Raw genomic sequence first — 17,462 nt, 5'->3', positions numbered from 1 at the left:
TTCTGATAAGGTTAATATTAGCACAATTATGATAAGGCATAACACAACATAACCCGCGTGGTAAGACAGGTTGATGAAGATTTATTTATAAGGCCTTGTGTGGCATTTATCTTTGCTTTTACATTCTACGGGCTCACAGACACACGCTTACCATTGTATTTATCTTTGCTTTTACATTCTACGGGCTCACAGACACACATTAGATCTATCATTCCTCGTCTCAATAGCAGTGATGGATGAAGTACTCACATGTTTTACTAAAACTACAGTGAAGTAAAAGTATCAATACTGTAATGTAGATATACCTACTCTGTTTACAAGTAGAAGTCCCATATTAAAAATGTACCATATTAAAAATGTATCGGCACACACACCGAGTACCAAAAGTACTCGGTGTGTTCAAAAATGTAGATCTGATATTTTCAAATGGCTGAAATATAGGGCTGAACTTAAGTGGTCTGTGTGTCTAGTAATTAATGTTTTCATATAATTGCCTAATAATTTGCCTTTGAGTTCTGGAGTAGAAGTAAAATGATTGAAAAATCTAAAGTAAAAAAAAATTCATATCTCAACATTGTACTTTACACCACTGCTCAATAGAAACATTTAGGGTGCTACTTAACCCATTCTGACCTGAGATCAGATTCATACGAGGTTTCCACTAGGACACACACTGGTCTGATTAACCCATTCTGACCTGAGATCAGATTCTAGAAATGTCTGTCGTTCTTCGATTTTTCAAAAATAGCAGATCTACAAGCTCGTAGCGCGCCACCGAGTGGCGCGCTACGAGCTTGTAGATCTGCTATTTTTCAATAGCTAAAGCATAACATGATGCTGACACCAAAACGGGTTCCCGTTCAGAATGGGTTAAAGGCTTGTTTTTCGTTACATGTGTTGCACTTTAAATTACGTACTTTTACATGATCCTTAAAAAGAGAGCATGCTCTCACCGGTCTTCCCTGAATATATAAAGGGCAATACATATGTAAGAAATGAATTGTCTAAGACTGTGCATTTTTACGTATGAATAGTTATAAAGTCTATTATTAGTATTATTATACAAATGTAAGCTAAAGGCATTGCCTGTGGCCAGCGCTGTTCCCACTATACTAAACAAAATGTCATGAGAGTTTGAGCACACGGCACACAACAACATACAGGCAGGGCGACTTTAAAAAAAGAAAATGCTGTATCAGGCTGAAATCTGTCAATGTGTTCCCAGCCTTACCACTGTTAAATTAAACTCTGAGAGGAAGAATGATCATTTCCAGTGGTTTTTTAACACTGAAAAGCCTGCAGATGGCATAGCTTGTGTTTGAGCTATATGCATAAATAGTTTTCCTTTAGTGAAATGAAATCGCCCCATTTCAGGGAGAACATTCTGCAAAAGATGTGGCTTAGAGATTTGGTATACTGTAGAGGGGAAAATGAGGGGGTCTAGTATAGAGCCCTGTGGTACTCCAATCAGTAACCAAGTATATACAGTCTAAGTCACTGGTTCTCAAACCTTTTCATGTCCCCCGAATTGATAGATTGGCTAGGTTTTGTAATAATAATCAAAATCTACAAAGTAACTGTTAACTAAAGTTTTCAAATAAATGTAGTAGAGAAAAAAGTACAATATTTGGATCCAATATGTAGTGGAATAGTACTTACAGTAAGTACAGTACTTATGTAAATGTGCTTAGTTACTTTAGACCACTGCTGTAACCCCACTTTGAGAAGCACTACAAGTAGGTGAGTTTCTGTTCTCCAGCCCTTCCAGACACAATGACACGTCATTCACTTTGCTCTGGTCTCCATGGAAACAGGCCTGAGGACCACTTACAGAGACTATAGCAGGTGCGTGAGCACAGAGACTTGCACACCTCGACGACCTGCACAAGTCAAGCTCTGCTACTGTATCGCTCACGCACGCACGCACGCACGCCCACACTCACGCACTCGCATACAGTCACGCACACACACACACACACACACACGCACACACATCTGTGCTTTTTTGCTTCGTTTTTCTCTCTGAAATCGGGGTCAGCATGGTCCAGAGCAGTATGGGTAATATTACGTACGGATGTACTGCGGTGTGCCGCCCATGCTCTTGTACTCTTCCCCCTGTTGGAAGTGGTGGGCCAGGCCGAAGTCTATGAGCTTGATGCTCGGATGAGGAGCCTCCTTCTCTGATAGCATGATGTTCTCTGGCTGCACAGAGAGAGAGAGAGAGAGAGAGAGAGAGAGAGAGAGAGAGAGAGAGAGAGAGAGAGAGAGAGAGAGAGAGAGAGAGAGAGAGAGAGAGAGAGAGATAGAGAGAGAGAGTTTAGCTCTAGTCAATAAACGGGTAACAATCACTACCATGTCAAAAATTAAGCTATCATCTGTCTAAATTATATTGTCTCTGTCAGGTGGAAGTCCAAAACTGTTACTTTTAAGGATTCAAATTCAAAAATAAAAAAGCAGCAGATCTCCAAGCTCAACATGTGTCGTTTCACACAGCGTTTCGAGCTTTTCATGATACTTTGAATACTTGTGTGTGACGCTAGTATGATCAAGTAGGATATTAATTCATGAATACCATAAATACAATATTTTTGCCCGACCACAAAGACATGATATACGGCAAAATAAAGTATCGTTTGCACAGTGTTTTCAGGGGTTGAAAACGCAGCAAAGTGAAAACACCTTCCAGAGTGGAAATCTTTGAAAACGCTCCGCCTCCTGTCTCCATATAAACGGGAAAAACGATGAATCCGCAAAATGTGTGACATCATGGCTGAGGCTAACGTTGCTTCTCTTTATTGCATTGGTGCAGAGCCGTAGGCGCTCATCCTACGAATACAAATGTAGCGAGCAGCGAAACCACGCTGCATTGGTGAATGTAAACCATAGATGTAAACAAACAGCCTTGTGAGGAAGTGGTTCTACTCATAGACATATAAACGTAGACGCCTCTTCCGGCTCTGGAGGCCGTGTCAATTTTCCTGAGATTCCGCATGCGCAACATAAATCCCGAAAAAGACGCGCTGTGATTGGCCAGTAGTCACTTGAGTGACAGCGAGAGACATGGAGGAGTCGCATGAGTACCGTCACTTAGGCAGAAACGCAGCATGCCTTCAGCGCTTCCCTATGGCACTTCCGCTTGACTTCCTGCCTTCATTGGAGACACGTCGCTCCAGTGAAAGCATCTATCTAATATGTATGGTTCTACTACAGTACATGTGTGCCTGATCTATCTGGCAGTGTGCCACCTGGCATGCACACTACAGCGTGTTCAATCAAGGTTGCGTCTCTGTGTAAATGCTGAATAAAAAGTTGAGACTTAGCCATTTTCTGTAGTAATTCTCGAACCGTTTTAATTTCAAGGATCCCCGGAAATTAGATATGCATTACCGTGGGTTGTGGGTGGACCTGCACATCCCCATGGCCCGGCATGTGGCCCTACGTGGGAGTGAGAAAGCGGGTGGGTTTACCTTGAGGTCGAAGTGAGCGATCTGCTTGCTGTGCATGAAGGCCACGGCCTCCAGGATCTGCTTGAGGAACTGGATGGCCTCGCTCTCTGTCACGTTCTCCTTCTCCGCGATGAAGTCAAACAGCTCCCCTCCGCTGATCCTGGCAACGCAGTGCAAAAGGGTGAAGTCAGCCTTCAGACAGGAATATGGGGAGGGAATTTCTTTCTTTTGACATGAGTCATCCTCTACTACGTACGTGGTGAAACCCCAACTTTCTGTCTCGTAGCGTAGCAGTCTAGTGACTCGACTTTCAATCAACACCTCCCAAGTTTGATATAATTAGTTGCTTGCACCACTATTTTTGTGTCAATCGCAAACAATCTTTTTCCCCGAATAAAGTAAAGTTTGGGTTGGGTTTGGTTCTGTCAGAAAGGCAGTTGCTATTTCTTTCAGAAATACATTTATCACAATGTATTTCTATCAGAAATGCATTAATCAGATGGTAATTCTGTCAGAAAGACACCTGTACAAGCACTCACAACGTCTCGTCGCGTGTAGCTTGTAGAACAACGTTATTTTCTCAAGTAAAGTAAAAGTACTGTACCTCAACATTGTAAAATAAGTACAGTAAATGTACTTACTGTACTTACAACACAGCACAATGCATGGATCACCACAGCACGTTGAATTACACACTGTCAAGGCAATAGTCCAACATTTCATTTTGTTGCATAACAGATTTGCATACACGTAGGCGCTTCGCTGTTTAGAATGCCATCTTGTTTATTTAATAACTGCCACTAACCTTGCTCAGGCAACAGAAGTTATGCATTTTGATGTTGTCTGGTAGAAACCTTGTATCTCCATATTTAAACTTATCTTTTTTGGATTTTATATTCTTTGCAAATCAATGCCCTACTTAAAGCGGCACTATGCAACTTTTTCTTTTATTCATAAAATGTAATTTTGTCCAACGTGTATACTTATACATTTGGGGTGGTTTGTTGTATTTTGTCTCCTTGCTCTTCTATTGAGACATTTAGATCATATCAAAGGTATATAATGATATTGACCAAATCCGGAGTGGAAGAGGAAAGTCAAGACTCAATGTATAACCTTCATAAGCAAGCAGGCCCTATTAGCTCAATAGTAAATAATAATAAAAATAATAATAATAACCTTCGTAAGCAGTGCAGGCCCTATTAGCTCAATAGTAAATAATAATAATAACCTTCGTAAGCAGTGCAGGCCCTATTAGCTCAATAGAGCGCCGCAGTCCCTCCCCCTTTCAGAAAAACGAGTGGCCCAGGAAATGAAAACCCAATGCATTCTCCCATCGGCACTTCTTATTTAATTTATTTAAAGACGGTTACGCCGCGGACAAAGCCAACTCGGATCGTGACAAATCATGACAATGAACACAATGTTTTGGGCCGATCAAATCATTTATAAGACGGAATGATTTGATCGGCCCAAAACATTGTGTTTATTGTCATGATTTGTCACGATCCGAGTTGGCTTTGTCCGCGGCGTAACAGTCTTTAAATAAATTAAATAAGAAGTGCCGATGGGAGAATGCATTGGGTTTTCATTTCCTGGGCCAGTCGTTTTTCTGAAAGGGGGAGGGACTGCGGCTCTCTATAGTAAATAATAATAATAATAACCTTCGTAAGCATGCAGGCCCTATTAGCTCAATAGTAACAATCTCAGCACCAACCGGCTTCAAATCCGGGGTAGAAGAGGAAAGTTACATACTGTATAGTGCAGCTTTAAGTAGTAGAATTTACATTTACTGAAGTAACACCTTTGGACATACTATGTTTTCAACCGGCCGGCAATTTTCTTTCTTTTTTTGTTGTTGTTAGACGTTTCGCCTACAAGGTGTCATCAATCAGCATGACAGCATGAATGGCGGAAGCCCAAATATATTGAGTGCCTATAGGAACACTGTCCACATTACTGAGTGACTAAACACCTGCCAATGACATCTTCATCTTGGTCGGGTGGAAACTGTTCAAAACTTTCTGGCCCGACAGCATGCATAATTATATAAAATACTACTCTCATCGTTGCTGTGAATTCCTGCACCAGATAAAACACAGGATTTAAATTAGGAAAGATAACAAATTATGATCTGAATGTCTGATCTCTCCCTCCACCCTTCTCTCTCTCTCTCTCAGTGTACTCACAGCTCCACGATGAGCACCACCTGGGCCCTGCTCTCGAACACGTCTCTGATGTGCATGACGTTGGGGTGCGTCAGCGCACTGAGGATCTCCACTTCTCGCTCCACGCTGCGGCGCTCCATCCCCAGGCGGCTGCACGAGCCTTTCCGGATCATCAGGAACTTCCCCGCCCAGCTGGTCCCCGTGGCACGCTCCTTCATCATCCTCACCTGGCCAAAGTGACCGCTGGAACGGGCGGAGGAACAGCAATTTAGCATTTCTTCGAGTATGATGGCCTCGACTCACCTAAAAGGTGAGTTGCTTATCGCCTAAAACTGGTGTATGAATGAGCCTTTACACAGTGCAACATGGGAATAAGCAGAGTAAGCATGAACTCTGGGCCAGTGGGACCCCCAAAATGATATACATTTGGCCAGGGACCCCATCTCAAAATGTTTTGTGCCGGGCTCCCCCGGAAGCAAAGATTTGCCAAAATGTCAAAAATAGCAGATTAAAATATTAATATTTGGTCTAACATTGCAGATATAATCAAGGATATGATTTTTCTATTGCACAGTGGTGGGAAACTTGGCACAGATGTGCATTTCGTGGCGCCGTTGGTCCTGGGAGGGAGGGGTGGGTGGGTTTGTTTGTTTTTGTGTTCCTTTGCTTTTGCTGTATGTATGCGGATTGCATGTGTCCTGTTTTTTAGTTTTGGTTTCTTTATTCATTCATGATGTCAGCATGTTTGGTTGTGCTGTTTTATATAATATGGTGACCCGGTCCCCGGACCCCATTTGAGTACGACTGTTCTAGGCAATATTCATAGTCATCTTGATTCTCCATACATCTTAGACACCTCATTTGTGCTTTTGGCACCAACATCTTTCTTTCCTTAGCACTTCCCCATTATAATAGGCAGCCGTGGCCCTGTGGGATTTCCTTTTGCTCGATAGTTCCCACAGTACAGGCTCGCTGGCAGGGAGTCCCCGGTTTCAACGCCAGTGACCGGCTCGTCTCATTCTCCTGATTGATATCTTCTCCCTTAAGGGGACGTGCACAGGATGCATGATGTCCTTGGTCTGATACCACACCCATTTCTGTCACTCAGGCGTCTTTGTAATCTTCCAAGTCTGATTGATAATTCCTTGTGGCAGTTTCGTTTTTTTATGATCAGCCAATGAAATTTGATGATTTAAAACTTAAACACAATTAAACTTTCTCTCTCTCTCTCTCTCTCTCTCTCTCTATCGCTCTCTCTCTCTCAAAGCTGTGTTCTCTAGATGAACCAGGAAATGATACGGAAAAATAACTTGACACACAAGTTCAGAGATACTGCACTGCAGTTGCCAAGTTCTTGTGTGATTTTGCACACTCTGAGAGTGCAATTAACACCCAAAGACATTACAGATTAGTATAGAAACCTGTTACCTTCCAAGGACATCTCCGATCTCATAAAGGTCTTCCACGTTGTCCAGCTTAAAGGCAGCCATGTTGGCTCTTCTCCCCCAGACCAGCGTCTCCCCGGTGGATCCACTCTGCTCGTGTGATCACTCCTCTGCTACCGGTGCATGGTGCTCCAGAACACCCCTCTAACCTGGAGCGCACATGAGGCAAGGAAGACAGGTCATAAATTAAAATTACACAACGCACGCACGCACAGGCAGGCAGCACAAGAGGGTTTTCGACTCCACTGTGCCAGTTCCCTGTGGCATGTACAGTACATTTCATCAATGCCATTTTAAATGCTTTTGCTTTGCTATCAGATCGTCTATTATCGGTGCACACCACCGCTGGCACGCAACTAAGTTTCTTTAATTCCGACATGTGTGGACCAGGACAAACTGTTCTCAGTGTTTAGTTTTTTCCTACTCCAACATACCAGTTCCTCGTAGTGTGTACATGCACACGGAACTGAAAAACAAGCAAACCAAAGAAAAGTGGCAAAAGCAAGTGACATGACACAATGGTGTCATAATTCCACAAAGGTTACAAAGGTAATTCCACAATCCAAACCTACCAAAGTGCCATTGTCCTATTTAAGGAGTGTCCACACCCAGCACTATAACTGTATAACTATAATGATAACTATAATTTAACTATGAAGACGTACGGTAGGTAAAGTAAGTGGAGCTTTAATTGCTGTAGTAGTCATACAGTCACACCATAAATTGAGGTGTAGAAAACAGCACTCAAAGGGCGACGCAAATATCAGCAATTGTAGGCATGTGTGCAACTGTTTTCCACAGTGACAACTAAAGTATCTGTAATGTTTATGTTGTACTATTACTATGCCTGAGTGCAGTGCATTCTACCAACTTGCGATACAGGACTTGTCACTCTTCGCCTAGCACTTCGCCAATAGAAGTCTATGTAGAAGAGCCGCCATTGAACTGGCCCCATGAAGTGAACGGAGTTCGCAGTTGTAACTCTATTGTATTTCAATGGCCCTGCCACTGTTGTACTATTTAACACCATACTAATTGGTTAAAATTATATTGTTTTATTCATTACATAAGTTCTAAATTGCAGCTTTAAGAACTTTTTTTTTAAAAGGCATTAAGCAGCTCCTGCCTCTATAACGTTGCCTGGCAGAGCGTTCCAAAACCTCAGGGCATTGGAGCTAAAAGTCGTCTCACCACTTCTCCTGTGATTTACTTTTGGCACAATCTAATAAAGCTACTGTAGGTACAGCTTTATAAGTGTTCTTCTGAATGCGCTCACCTCAGTATATTGCTGCAAAGCCTTTTACGGTTTTAAAAAGCTGAACAAGAACCGTCAAACCTATGTATACTAAAAAGGAAATGTTCTGACTGCATAAACACGCACTTAAGATGTTTTCTGTTTTTTAACACATACACATCACCCACGCTAATCATGTAAGTAACCGCCTAGAACGGAGACATTTGAAAACACTGTTGACCCCATTTTCCTTATTGAAACGGCATCACTGGACAGTGTGGACATCATTTTAAAACTAGTTTTTTTCAGTAAGAACGTGCAGCACCTTCAGGCCCCTTAAGCACTAGGACAATGGTCAAACTGCTTTCATCTTAATTATTCTGTTTTTAATCTTCTTGTTGTGTATACTGTATATATGTTTACCATTATTATTATTAAGGCTGTCCCAATCCGATCACATCGGGGCAGATCGTGTCATTTTCAAATGATCGGATGGTGAGCAAAAACAAACGTGATCGGGACATCCCTAGTATCAATATTATACTATCCATATCATTTATATTAGACTGGATATCGTCTGTGATTTTGGATATTGTACTATTGTGATAGGTTTTCTAATATCGGATCGGGACAAATCGGTATCAGCAGATACTCAAAATCAAAATAATGATCGGAAGGACATCCTTCATTATTATTACTACTACTACTAAATGCTTCTACAATATCTGAGAAACCAAACCAAAACTTTTTTTATTTGACTCTCAAGTAACTGTACACACAATGGAACGATAAAGACCACCTTGAAACATGTGCAATATACAGTAAATGCTCAGCGACAGGAAACCATGATGTAAGATTCTAAAACAGAAGCCATGTTTGAAGTGGTAGAGCGACTGCATCATGCAGTCCTGTCCTGGTATACTGCACGAGTACTTCCTCATTTTTATGACACTAGTATCATGTCCTGCACTTCTACACTCTTTAGTACTCGTCGCTATAAATTTACACACAGCAAGATTTTATAATAATGGGGCGGCCAGAGGATATTATAGGTGAAGCAATGCAGCAAACAAAGGAGCTGATTAAAATTGGCAATGGCACCAGACGAATGGTTCGGATAATGTCTAGGGACGAAACGTAATATAGAAGCCGCGTTCTTGCCACATATCAACCATGAACCAACATGTCCAACACGACCTGTTTGTTTTCACTGGTCGACAACATCCAGATCACTATCAAATCCTTGCTGTCTGGCAGAAACCTATCTCCATGTTTTAACTTCTTGTGTTTTTCATAAATTGTTGCCCTACTACTTGATCATACAGTGTCACACAAAATCTGTTACTTTTGCTACTTTTGAATTTGAGTCCTGTAAAGTAGGCCTATCCTTTTGGATATGAGGTTTCCACCCGACAGAGACCAAATATATTAGAAAATGATCGGGTGGCCCTGATCGTCTGTGAGCAATACGGGAGGATTAAGATCGCATCGTATCTTTAAACCCCTCACGGTACAGCTGGGTTTCTCAGCGGTCGGGTCTGGGGACCAGCAGGGGACAAATGGTCTGTAACTCTGAGAGCAAAATGAACTAAAATATAGCAGTGGTTCCCTTGAAGACACAAAGTCTCCTTTGTGTCTCCATAGGGAACCACTGCTGGTCATCAAATTATTGGTTTAGGAATATGACAAACTAAGAAATATTATCAATATAATTATCAATTTGGGGGATTTAAGCCCCATTTCAAATATAAGTGAATATAGCTGATCTACAAGCTCAGAATGTGTTGTGAGCTTGTAGATCGGCGATATACTGTACTTGTACTGTATTTTTTGTACTACATTTCTGACCATTTTGAAAATGTACTTCATGATACATGATTCAAGTACTTTTGAATACTTGAGTGTTTACTTGAGTATATACTTATGTGCACCACTGAACGCTGACTGAGGATTTCAGTGTAGATTCAAGACACAAGGATTAAGAAAGATCCTATCAAACGGTGGTGGCCTCTAATGCGTGTCAAACTGGGGGTTGTTGAAATGAAGAAAAAGAAAAGGTTGAGAATCAACGGCACAATACAGGATAATCTGGTCATATAATCACCCCCCCCGATCAGGCTCGGAACGTGAAAGCCCCTCCCTTCCTGACCCCAAGACGTCCCTGCTTTATCCTGTGTTGTTGTGAGCTGAGGTTGCTGGGTTTTAGTCCACGGTTGTTGGAGTGAACCAACCATCCAGCCTGCAGTGTGTGTGACAGACGGGGCAAATGAGGATGTTGATGTGAGTCAACACTTCTGTGGCCACAAGGCTGTCGACACCGCCGACCGTGACCATGCACTGTTGTGTTGTGTTGTGTTGTGTTGTGTTACATTAAATGAAATAGCATAAAGCATTAATAGTTTAAATAGTATGTCACAGCGTGACGCGTTGTGAGCTTGTAGATCTGCTATCACCGCTCTGTTTGAAAAGCCTGCCCCCCACCTCAAATGATAACAGAAAACTTCTCTGCATCATGTTCAGTTGACAAAAGGGGTGAAATGTTCACCTTTCTTGTGCATTTGGTTTATGTGGAAGGCTTAAAGTCCTGCATACTTGCACTTTCCCATGTGCTGTCAGTATCTATAAATGTCAACAAGTTTGTCCTAATATGAACCTTCTTGCCAACACCCCCCCCCCCACACACACACACACACACACACACATATACTGTAAATTCAATGACCACTGCCTCCACAATAACAAAGAAACCCCTCCCTTTCCCTCTCAAATAAAGTGCAGAGAACAGAACAAGCTAACCGCACCACTGTCAAACCACATAAGTCATTCTTGACGGAAGGAAATGAAGAAAACAGCGAGCGGGGTTTCTGCTACTGTCTTTATCTTGAAGAGATTGCTACCCATCTCATGTAAACAAAAACACATACACACAGCGTGGAGGCTGCCAAGCTGTATACTTCAAGTGTCGTGTCGACTCGTTTGGAAAGCATGCATGTCCAAAGCCATTACTTTTTCTTATCCATGTCCTGGTTCATGGCTCTGACAGTCACCGGGTAGAAGCTAGAAAAATAAATAAAAAACGTAATGGAAAAATCGCATTTCAGTCTACAGCTGAAAATTGGGTGTTTATTCCACACCATAAAAACTTTATGTATTGACCAAAGGTCAGTGAACCCCATTTCCAATTTGTGTTTCTATTTAGGCTTTATAATTTGTGCCCCTTGTTCCAGTGAACTTTACAACAAATTATTTGCGGAAGGTCTCATCCTTTTTCAGAATAACAATACAAACCCCGCCCCCCAACCCCCACCTGTGCTGTGCCATAAAGTTATGTTATAACCCGAGACCGGCAAGCTAACGAAGCACATGCACACGTTCAACTTCCTTCAACTGTGTGTGCATTGTGCAACTCATGCTGGTACATGTAGGCATCAACGTCTCCAACTCACATTCTCACACACAATGGATTTCATAAATGCATCAAATGTAAGAAATAGAAATGTTTTGAACATACTTTGTTGTGCACTCTGCAATACAAGGTCACAATGCATCTATTGGAAATAGAGTGTGGAAATAGGGTACAATGTTGTACAACTTATGCATGTACCCGGTACATGCATAAGTTCCGACAGCATCAGGTGTGTCCAACTCCAAAACTGTTACTTTTTAGGAAATAGAAAAACAAACCTGTGTTCCAATTGATCCAATGTAGTTATGAATTAGTCACAGGCTCTTGTTAATACTTTTCATTGTTTCAATATTTTTTAAACCGACACACACGATTAATGACTTTCACTTTCACTTCAAGAATAGAAAAAACATTGCCAATATACAGTCTCACAGTCACAACACATTGAGAACTTGTAGATCACTATAACTGACACTGTTGTATGATCGATATTGTAGATGTGTGAATATGTATTTGATGTACACCGCCCCCTTCCATGTACACCGCCCCCTTCCCCCACACACACATTGGATGGCAGGTACACTGGCACACATCCACTCAGAGACACATTAGCACATCATTGAACTCTATACATTGCATGCACTCAACAGCACCACACACTACATGACATCATACAGGGACCACAATGGAAACAAGCTAGGATTTCTTTTTTTTTAAGTCTGGAATTATGGAGAAATGTTTAGCTACAATGGCTCTGCCCGACAGCAACGATGGGCCTATTGTACACACTGTGTGTACAGTATAGTTGTTGGGTGGTGGGGTGGGGTGGACCCTAAGGATTGTTTGGAATATGACTGTGGTCCAGAGATTAAAAATTATTGAGAACCAATGGATTACGCCATGATAAATTGCAGGTCTCTCCACTGTAATGCTTGCCGTCCAGTTGGGACACTAAACCTATTTGTCATTTTGAAAAGTGCCCACAATCTCCCTGAGCCCAATGCCATTCTGTACGTCTATCATGCATCACACCGCATAAGCAGGCCGGCCTCCAGCGTAGTAGGCTCACCAGTGCTGGGAGTGGTACTCACATTTTGTACTCAAGTAAAAGTATCAATAAGTTATTGATACTTTTACTTGAGTACAAAATGTGAATATTGCGTTATTGACAATAACGTAATATAGAAATACTAAAAGTGAAATATTTACCTCTGAGATGTAATGGAGTAGAAGAATAACGTATGTCGTTTATTGTTTTTACATATGGGTTTGGGTATGTTTTTGGTTAATTGCCCAGCCCCAGGCCTGTCAGTCTATTCATCCCCTCTGTCACCCGCCACACCCTCAAGATAAGAGCTGATCCCCTGCTGACCTCCCCACCACCCCACCCTGCATGCCATAATGCAAAATCTTGGGCATACAGGGCCCTTTCTTGCACGGCACCTTACAGTATGCCTAAACTTATTGTTAGACTTTTTTTTTTACTTTACTATTTTGAAGAACATTTTAAAATATAGACGGAGGGAAGCCGGGTGGCCTCGCCGCTGACTTCCCTCCCCCAAACACTGGTCAATTGTGTTCGTATAGGACGCTCGACAAAGCAGCCGTGCATACGACAGGTTAGATTCTAACCTATTCCTACTGTTAGACAAAAGTGTTTCGAACAAGTTTGTTGAGATTGGATGAAAAGTACATTCCACTGCAGTCTTCCAGTGTCTTGTCTTTTGCTGGATTTGCATTTGTTTCTTAAAGCACACTCGCAGCCTGAGGTCAATGATTGTATTACACATTTACACTCAAAGGACCGCAATGGAAATAAGCTCTTGAGCTCTCTTGTGTTTTAATCTTATGATAGATATATACAAATAATATTTGTATATCTGGTCAATGTTATGGTCAATCTGTACTGGAGAAATGCCATAGCGTTCATCTGTATGGCTGAATGACTAATACAACTATTGAAATGCCTTAGTTTATGTCAACATTTCCTGGTTAATGTTATCCAGTGTGTATTCAGTTCGCCCAGGGCTCTATCCTTGCCCACCTGCTTTTGTCCCTTTGGTCATCACTCTACACAAATCTCTTTGGCAATATTTTTGTCTACAGAGGTGAAACTGCTCCCACCTCTTCTCTGACATGTTTTGTAAATATTATTTCAAGTAGGATGCTGATGTATTTAACTGCAAATGCATCATCTTTAATAAATGTTGAATTGATTTACGGTCAACAGTTCAACATGCTTTTGCGAAGCAACGGAAAGCACACTGTAGCAGACGTCTTGTTAGTTCATTGCAATGAACTAATGCACTGTTTATTTAAGAATGAAACCCTATACTTTGTTGACCTAGGTTCAGTACTATGACGGCCCCCCTCCTCAGTCCACACAATGAAACAAGTCCCCTCGGGACCGTTTTGTGTTATCCTGTTGTCTGACTGTAGGCCATGTGCTGTTTAGATTTTTTACTAATAAAGTATTCATCAATCAAGATTTGTGTCAGGGACAGGGACCCCCATATAAGATAATATTTTAGTTGTTAGATTAGATTTAGTACTACATAATTACAGTATATAGGCTACTGGTGCAGTGTGAACTGTGAAACCTATGATCTGATTATTCTCTCAGTAAGTGCACTTTTAGCTATTTAAATCATTTAACTGTCCTTCACATGGGACAAACCTGGAACCCCCTCCACAAGGTCAAGGACCCTTGGGGGTCCCCTCACCCCTTCACTGCTATAGACTCCTGTTTGTTAGTGACAGTGACATGTGAAGATTGTTGTTGGAACTTGGAACCCATATATACAAGTCTATAAACTCAATGTGTTAAAATGTTTCAAAAATAGTCCAATCAAAAAGCTTAGTGCAGTTCTACCTAAAAAATAAAACTTTGATGCTATTTTAACTAATTTAGATGGGGACCCCCTGGACACCGAACCCCACTTTGAGAACCACTACACGGTGCACCGTATACACCCGTACACACCAAATAATTTTACTCCATAGTAGACTACTGTCGTGTAATAATATAATAGGCCTAGGCTGTTTTATTAGCTCTATTAGCAAGGCTATAACTGAAAATGTGACAAACTGGAACTTCTATAGGCCTATAATATGATAAACTAGTAAACCTAATTTTATTTAAACGCCATGCATAGGCTACGTATGTCAAAATATTTCTCTAGGTCAGTGGTTCTCCATAATCTTCACCCAAACGAACGTAGGTCTAGAAAAAAAAAGAAAAGAAAAAAAGAGCGCAACTAATGACGCTTCTTCTCGTTTTATAATGCCCGTAGCTTATAGGCTTCTCCATAAATGTAGGCTACACATTCAAAATATAAAGCGCTTGTTGTCAGAGTGAGAGACACTGAAATAATGTCATGACATGAATCGAAAAAGACCTCTGACTGGCACACTATGCTACTATTTATTTTATATAGGTTATCACTTGCGGTATATGGATGACTACTGTACCTGTAGGCCTATCTTATGCAGTCTGCTCAGTCCGTCCGATGTATAAACTCCACGGTTGTAAACTGGTGTGTGACTGTGTGACGTGAGTGACTGAGTCAGTCTGAGTGTGAGTAAAGGATAGAGAGTGACGTTTTCAAACCGTCATCCCCAACCACAGCCACGAGGAATGCGGAACACGCGCACACTAAAGACCTCATCCACAGTTAAAGCCGCACTCCGCAGTATACGGCAAAGTGTGTCGCCTCGTCAAAAACAGATCAAGGCAGCTAACAACTGTTGCCGTTGGTCACGACACGAGTCACGACTATCTATCTGTTCTTTTTGATGCGCACTATGCATATATGAACTGATTGTTCGTAGCAATAACATAGGCCTACTCGTAGGCTACCCATTCATAATAATTTATGATTCATTCGTTTGTTAGTCCGTCCCTTCATCCATTCATTCATTAAAAAGATTACGACCATGCAATCCACTTACCCATTTCAACTGTCAGCAGAATATGCTACGTTTAATATGCTACTCGTGCGCACGCCAATGTGCCTGCCCTGCATGCACGCATATAATAATAATAATTGTAGCCTAATTAAGCAGTTGCAGTCTGGTGTAATGCGGTGCCAATTGCCATTAGCCTATAATACATCATCCATATGGCATAATCTGGCGAAGTTAGAAAGATGCACAGGCGTGCGTTGCAGAAGCTATAGCCTCATATAATAATCAGGAACGCGAACGCATGTGACACACGTGCCATAGCCTATCGCTTCGCTCATTTTACCTGATCGAGGCTGTGTTGGAAATGCAAATGATGCGCGGTAGATGACTGCGGTAACTGCGAGGGGAAAGCCACCATTCGATCGTGACACATGGTGACAAATGAAATGACAATCCATTCACACACAGCAGCACATGTCACCAGAGAACAATACACATGTAGCCTAACCTGCATGCAGTTAGGTGCAGACTAATACTGACTATGATGAATTGAACAAGGTGGACCCTCTTGTAAACAAGTGTAATGCTTTATGGGTTTTTATATTGAATTGTGCTTGAAATGTAGGCCTACTGTAATTCTGCAAACTGTTAATAAATACTTCAATCAATCAATCAATCAGGTCTACAAATAAAGCAGACCTTGTTCTAATGTGGTAGGCCTAAGCTTAATGCAGTATTGTTGCTATGTGTAGCCTATAAAGGCTATATGTTCAGTACAGGAATGAATGGTGAAGATACAGCACGACTCACGAGAGTTTTGTTTTATCCACAGGTTATAATCATGCTTCCATCCATGCCTGAGCTGGAAGCGGTCATCCAGCGGAACCTTCGTGCTCATTATGTTGTCCTGAGGCGCCATCTTGTGGTGTTATTGCGCGACTGCGGCTTAGATGTTGCAGGTCCATTCCAGGTAACTAAAATGTGACTAAAACTAAATGAAAGCCATTCAAGAGACTATGACTAAAACTAAAATAGAAATTTGCTGCAAAAAACAACACTGCAATAGGGTCCACCATTTTCAATTCATCAGAACATTTAGAGAAGTGTCAAATAATGGTTAGAAGCTGTTTTTCAACAGCCAAAAGTGTCAAATAATGTTTTAGGAGCTGTTTCTCAACAGCCAAAAGTGTCAAATAATGGTTAGAAGCTGTTTCTCAACCGTGGACCGTGGGCTATAGCCCATATCGTACGGCATACTATAGCACGCCGTTTTTCATCATTTTTGAGGATTTGAAAAAAATGAAAAAAACGATGGGTTATAGCCCATGTTTTTTGAAATTTTGAAAAAATAAGTTAGCCTCGTTTCTCATCATTTTGGACCGTGGGCTATAGCCCATATCGTACGGCATACTATAGCGCGCCGTTTTTCATCATTTTTGAAGATTTGAAAAAAATGACGAAATGACAAAAACGATGGGTTATAGCCCATGTTTTTTGAAATTTTGAAAAAATAATTTAGCCTCGTTTCTCATCATTTTGGACCGTGGGCTATAGCCCATATCGTACGGCATACTATAGCGCGCCGTTTTTCATCATTTTTGAAGATTTGAAAAAAATGACGAAATGACAAAAACGATGGGTTATAGCCCATGTTTTTTGAAATTTTGAAAAAATAATTTAGCCTCGTTTCTCATCATTTTGGACCGTGGGCTATAGCCCATATCGTACGGCATACTATAGCGCGCCGTTTTTCATAATTTTTGAAGATTTGAAAAAAATGACGAAATGACAAAAACGATGGGTTATAGCCCATGTTTTTTGAAATTTTGAAAAAATAATTTAGCCTCGTTTCTCATC

General features: G+C 41.3%; 1 protein-coding gene across 3 annotated transcripts in view; it reads right to left on the bottom strand.

Moving 5' to 3' along the window:
- The window catches only part of LOC308332309 (death-associated protein kinase 2), a 31,666-nt gene extending 15,881 nt beyond the window's left edge, over window positions 1-15,785 (bottom strand). Inside the window, exons 1-5 of one of the 3 annotated variants that reach the window (XM_080788138.1) lie at window positions 15,651-15,785; window positions 7,043-7,208; window positions 5,636-5,857; window positions 3,468-3,606; window positions 2,073-2,202 (exon numbers count right to left, since the gene is read on the bottom strand). In XM_080788138.1, coding sequence (XP_080644264.1) covers window positions 2,073-2,202; window positions 3,468-3,606; window positions 5,636-5,857; window positions 7,043-7,104 — 553 coding nt within the window. In that variant the 5' untranslated portion in view covers window positions 7,105-7,208; window positions 15,651-15,785. Of the gene's footprint in view, window positions 1-2,072; window positions 2,203-3,467; window positions 3,607-5,635; window positions 5,858-7,042; window positions 7,209-15,170; window positions 15,276-15,650 lie in introns of those variants that run through there. The other 2 variants (XM_080788136.1, XM_080788137.1) reach the window with 2 other exon arrangements.
- Window positions 15,786-17,462: the final 1,677 nt, after the last annotated feature.

Source organism: Protomyctophum bolini (genome assembly GCF_963924005.1).
Source record: "Protomyctophum bolini genome assembly, chromosome: 17".
Taxonomy (NCBI): domain Eukaryota; kingdom Metazoa; phylum Chordata; class Actinopteri; order Myctophiformes; family Myctophidae; genus Protomyctophum; species Protomyctophum bolini.
The sequence above is the reverse complement of the archived record's forward strand: the minus strand, read 5'-3'. Positions and strand labels throughout refer to the sequence as shown.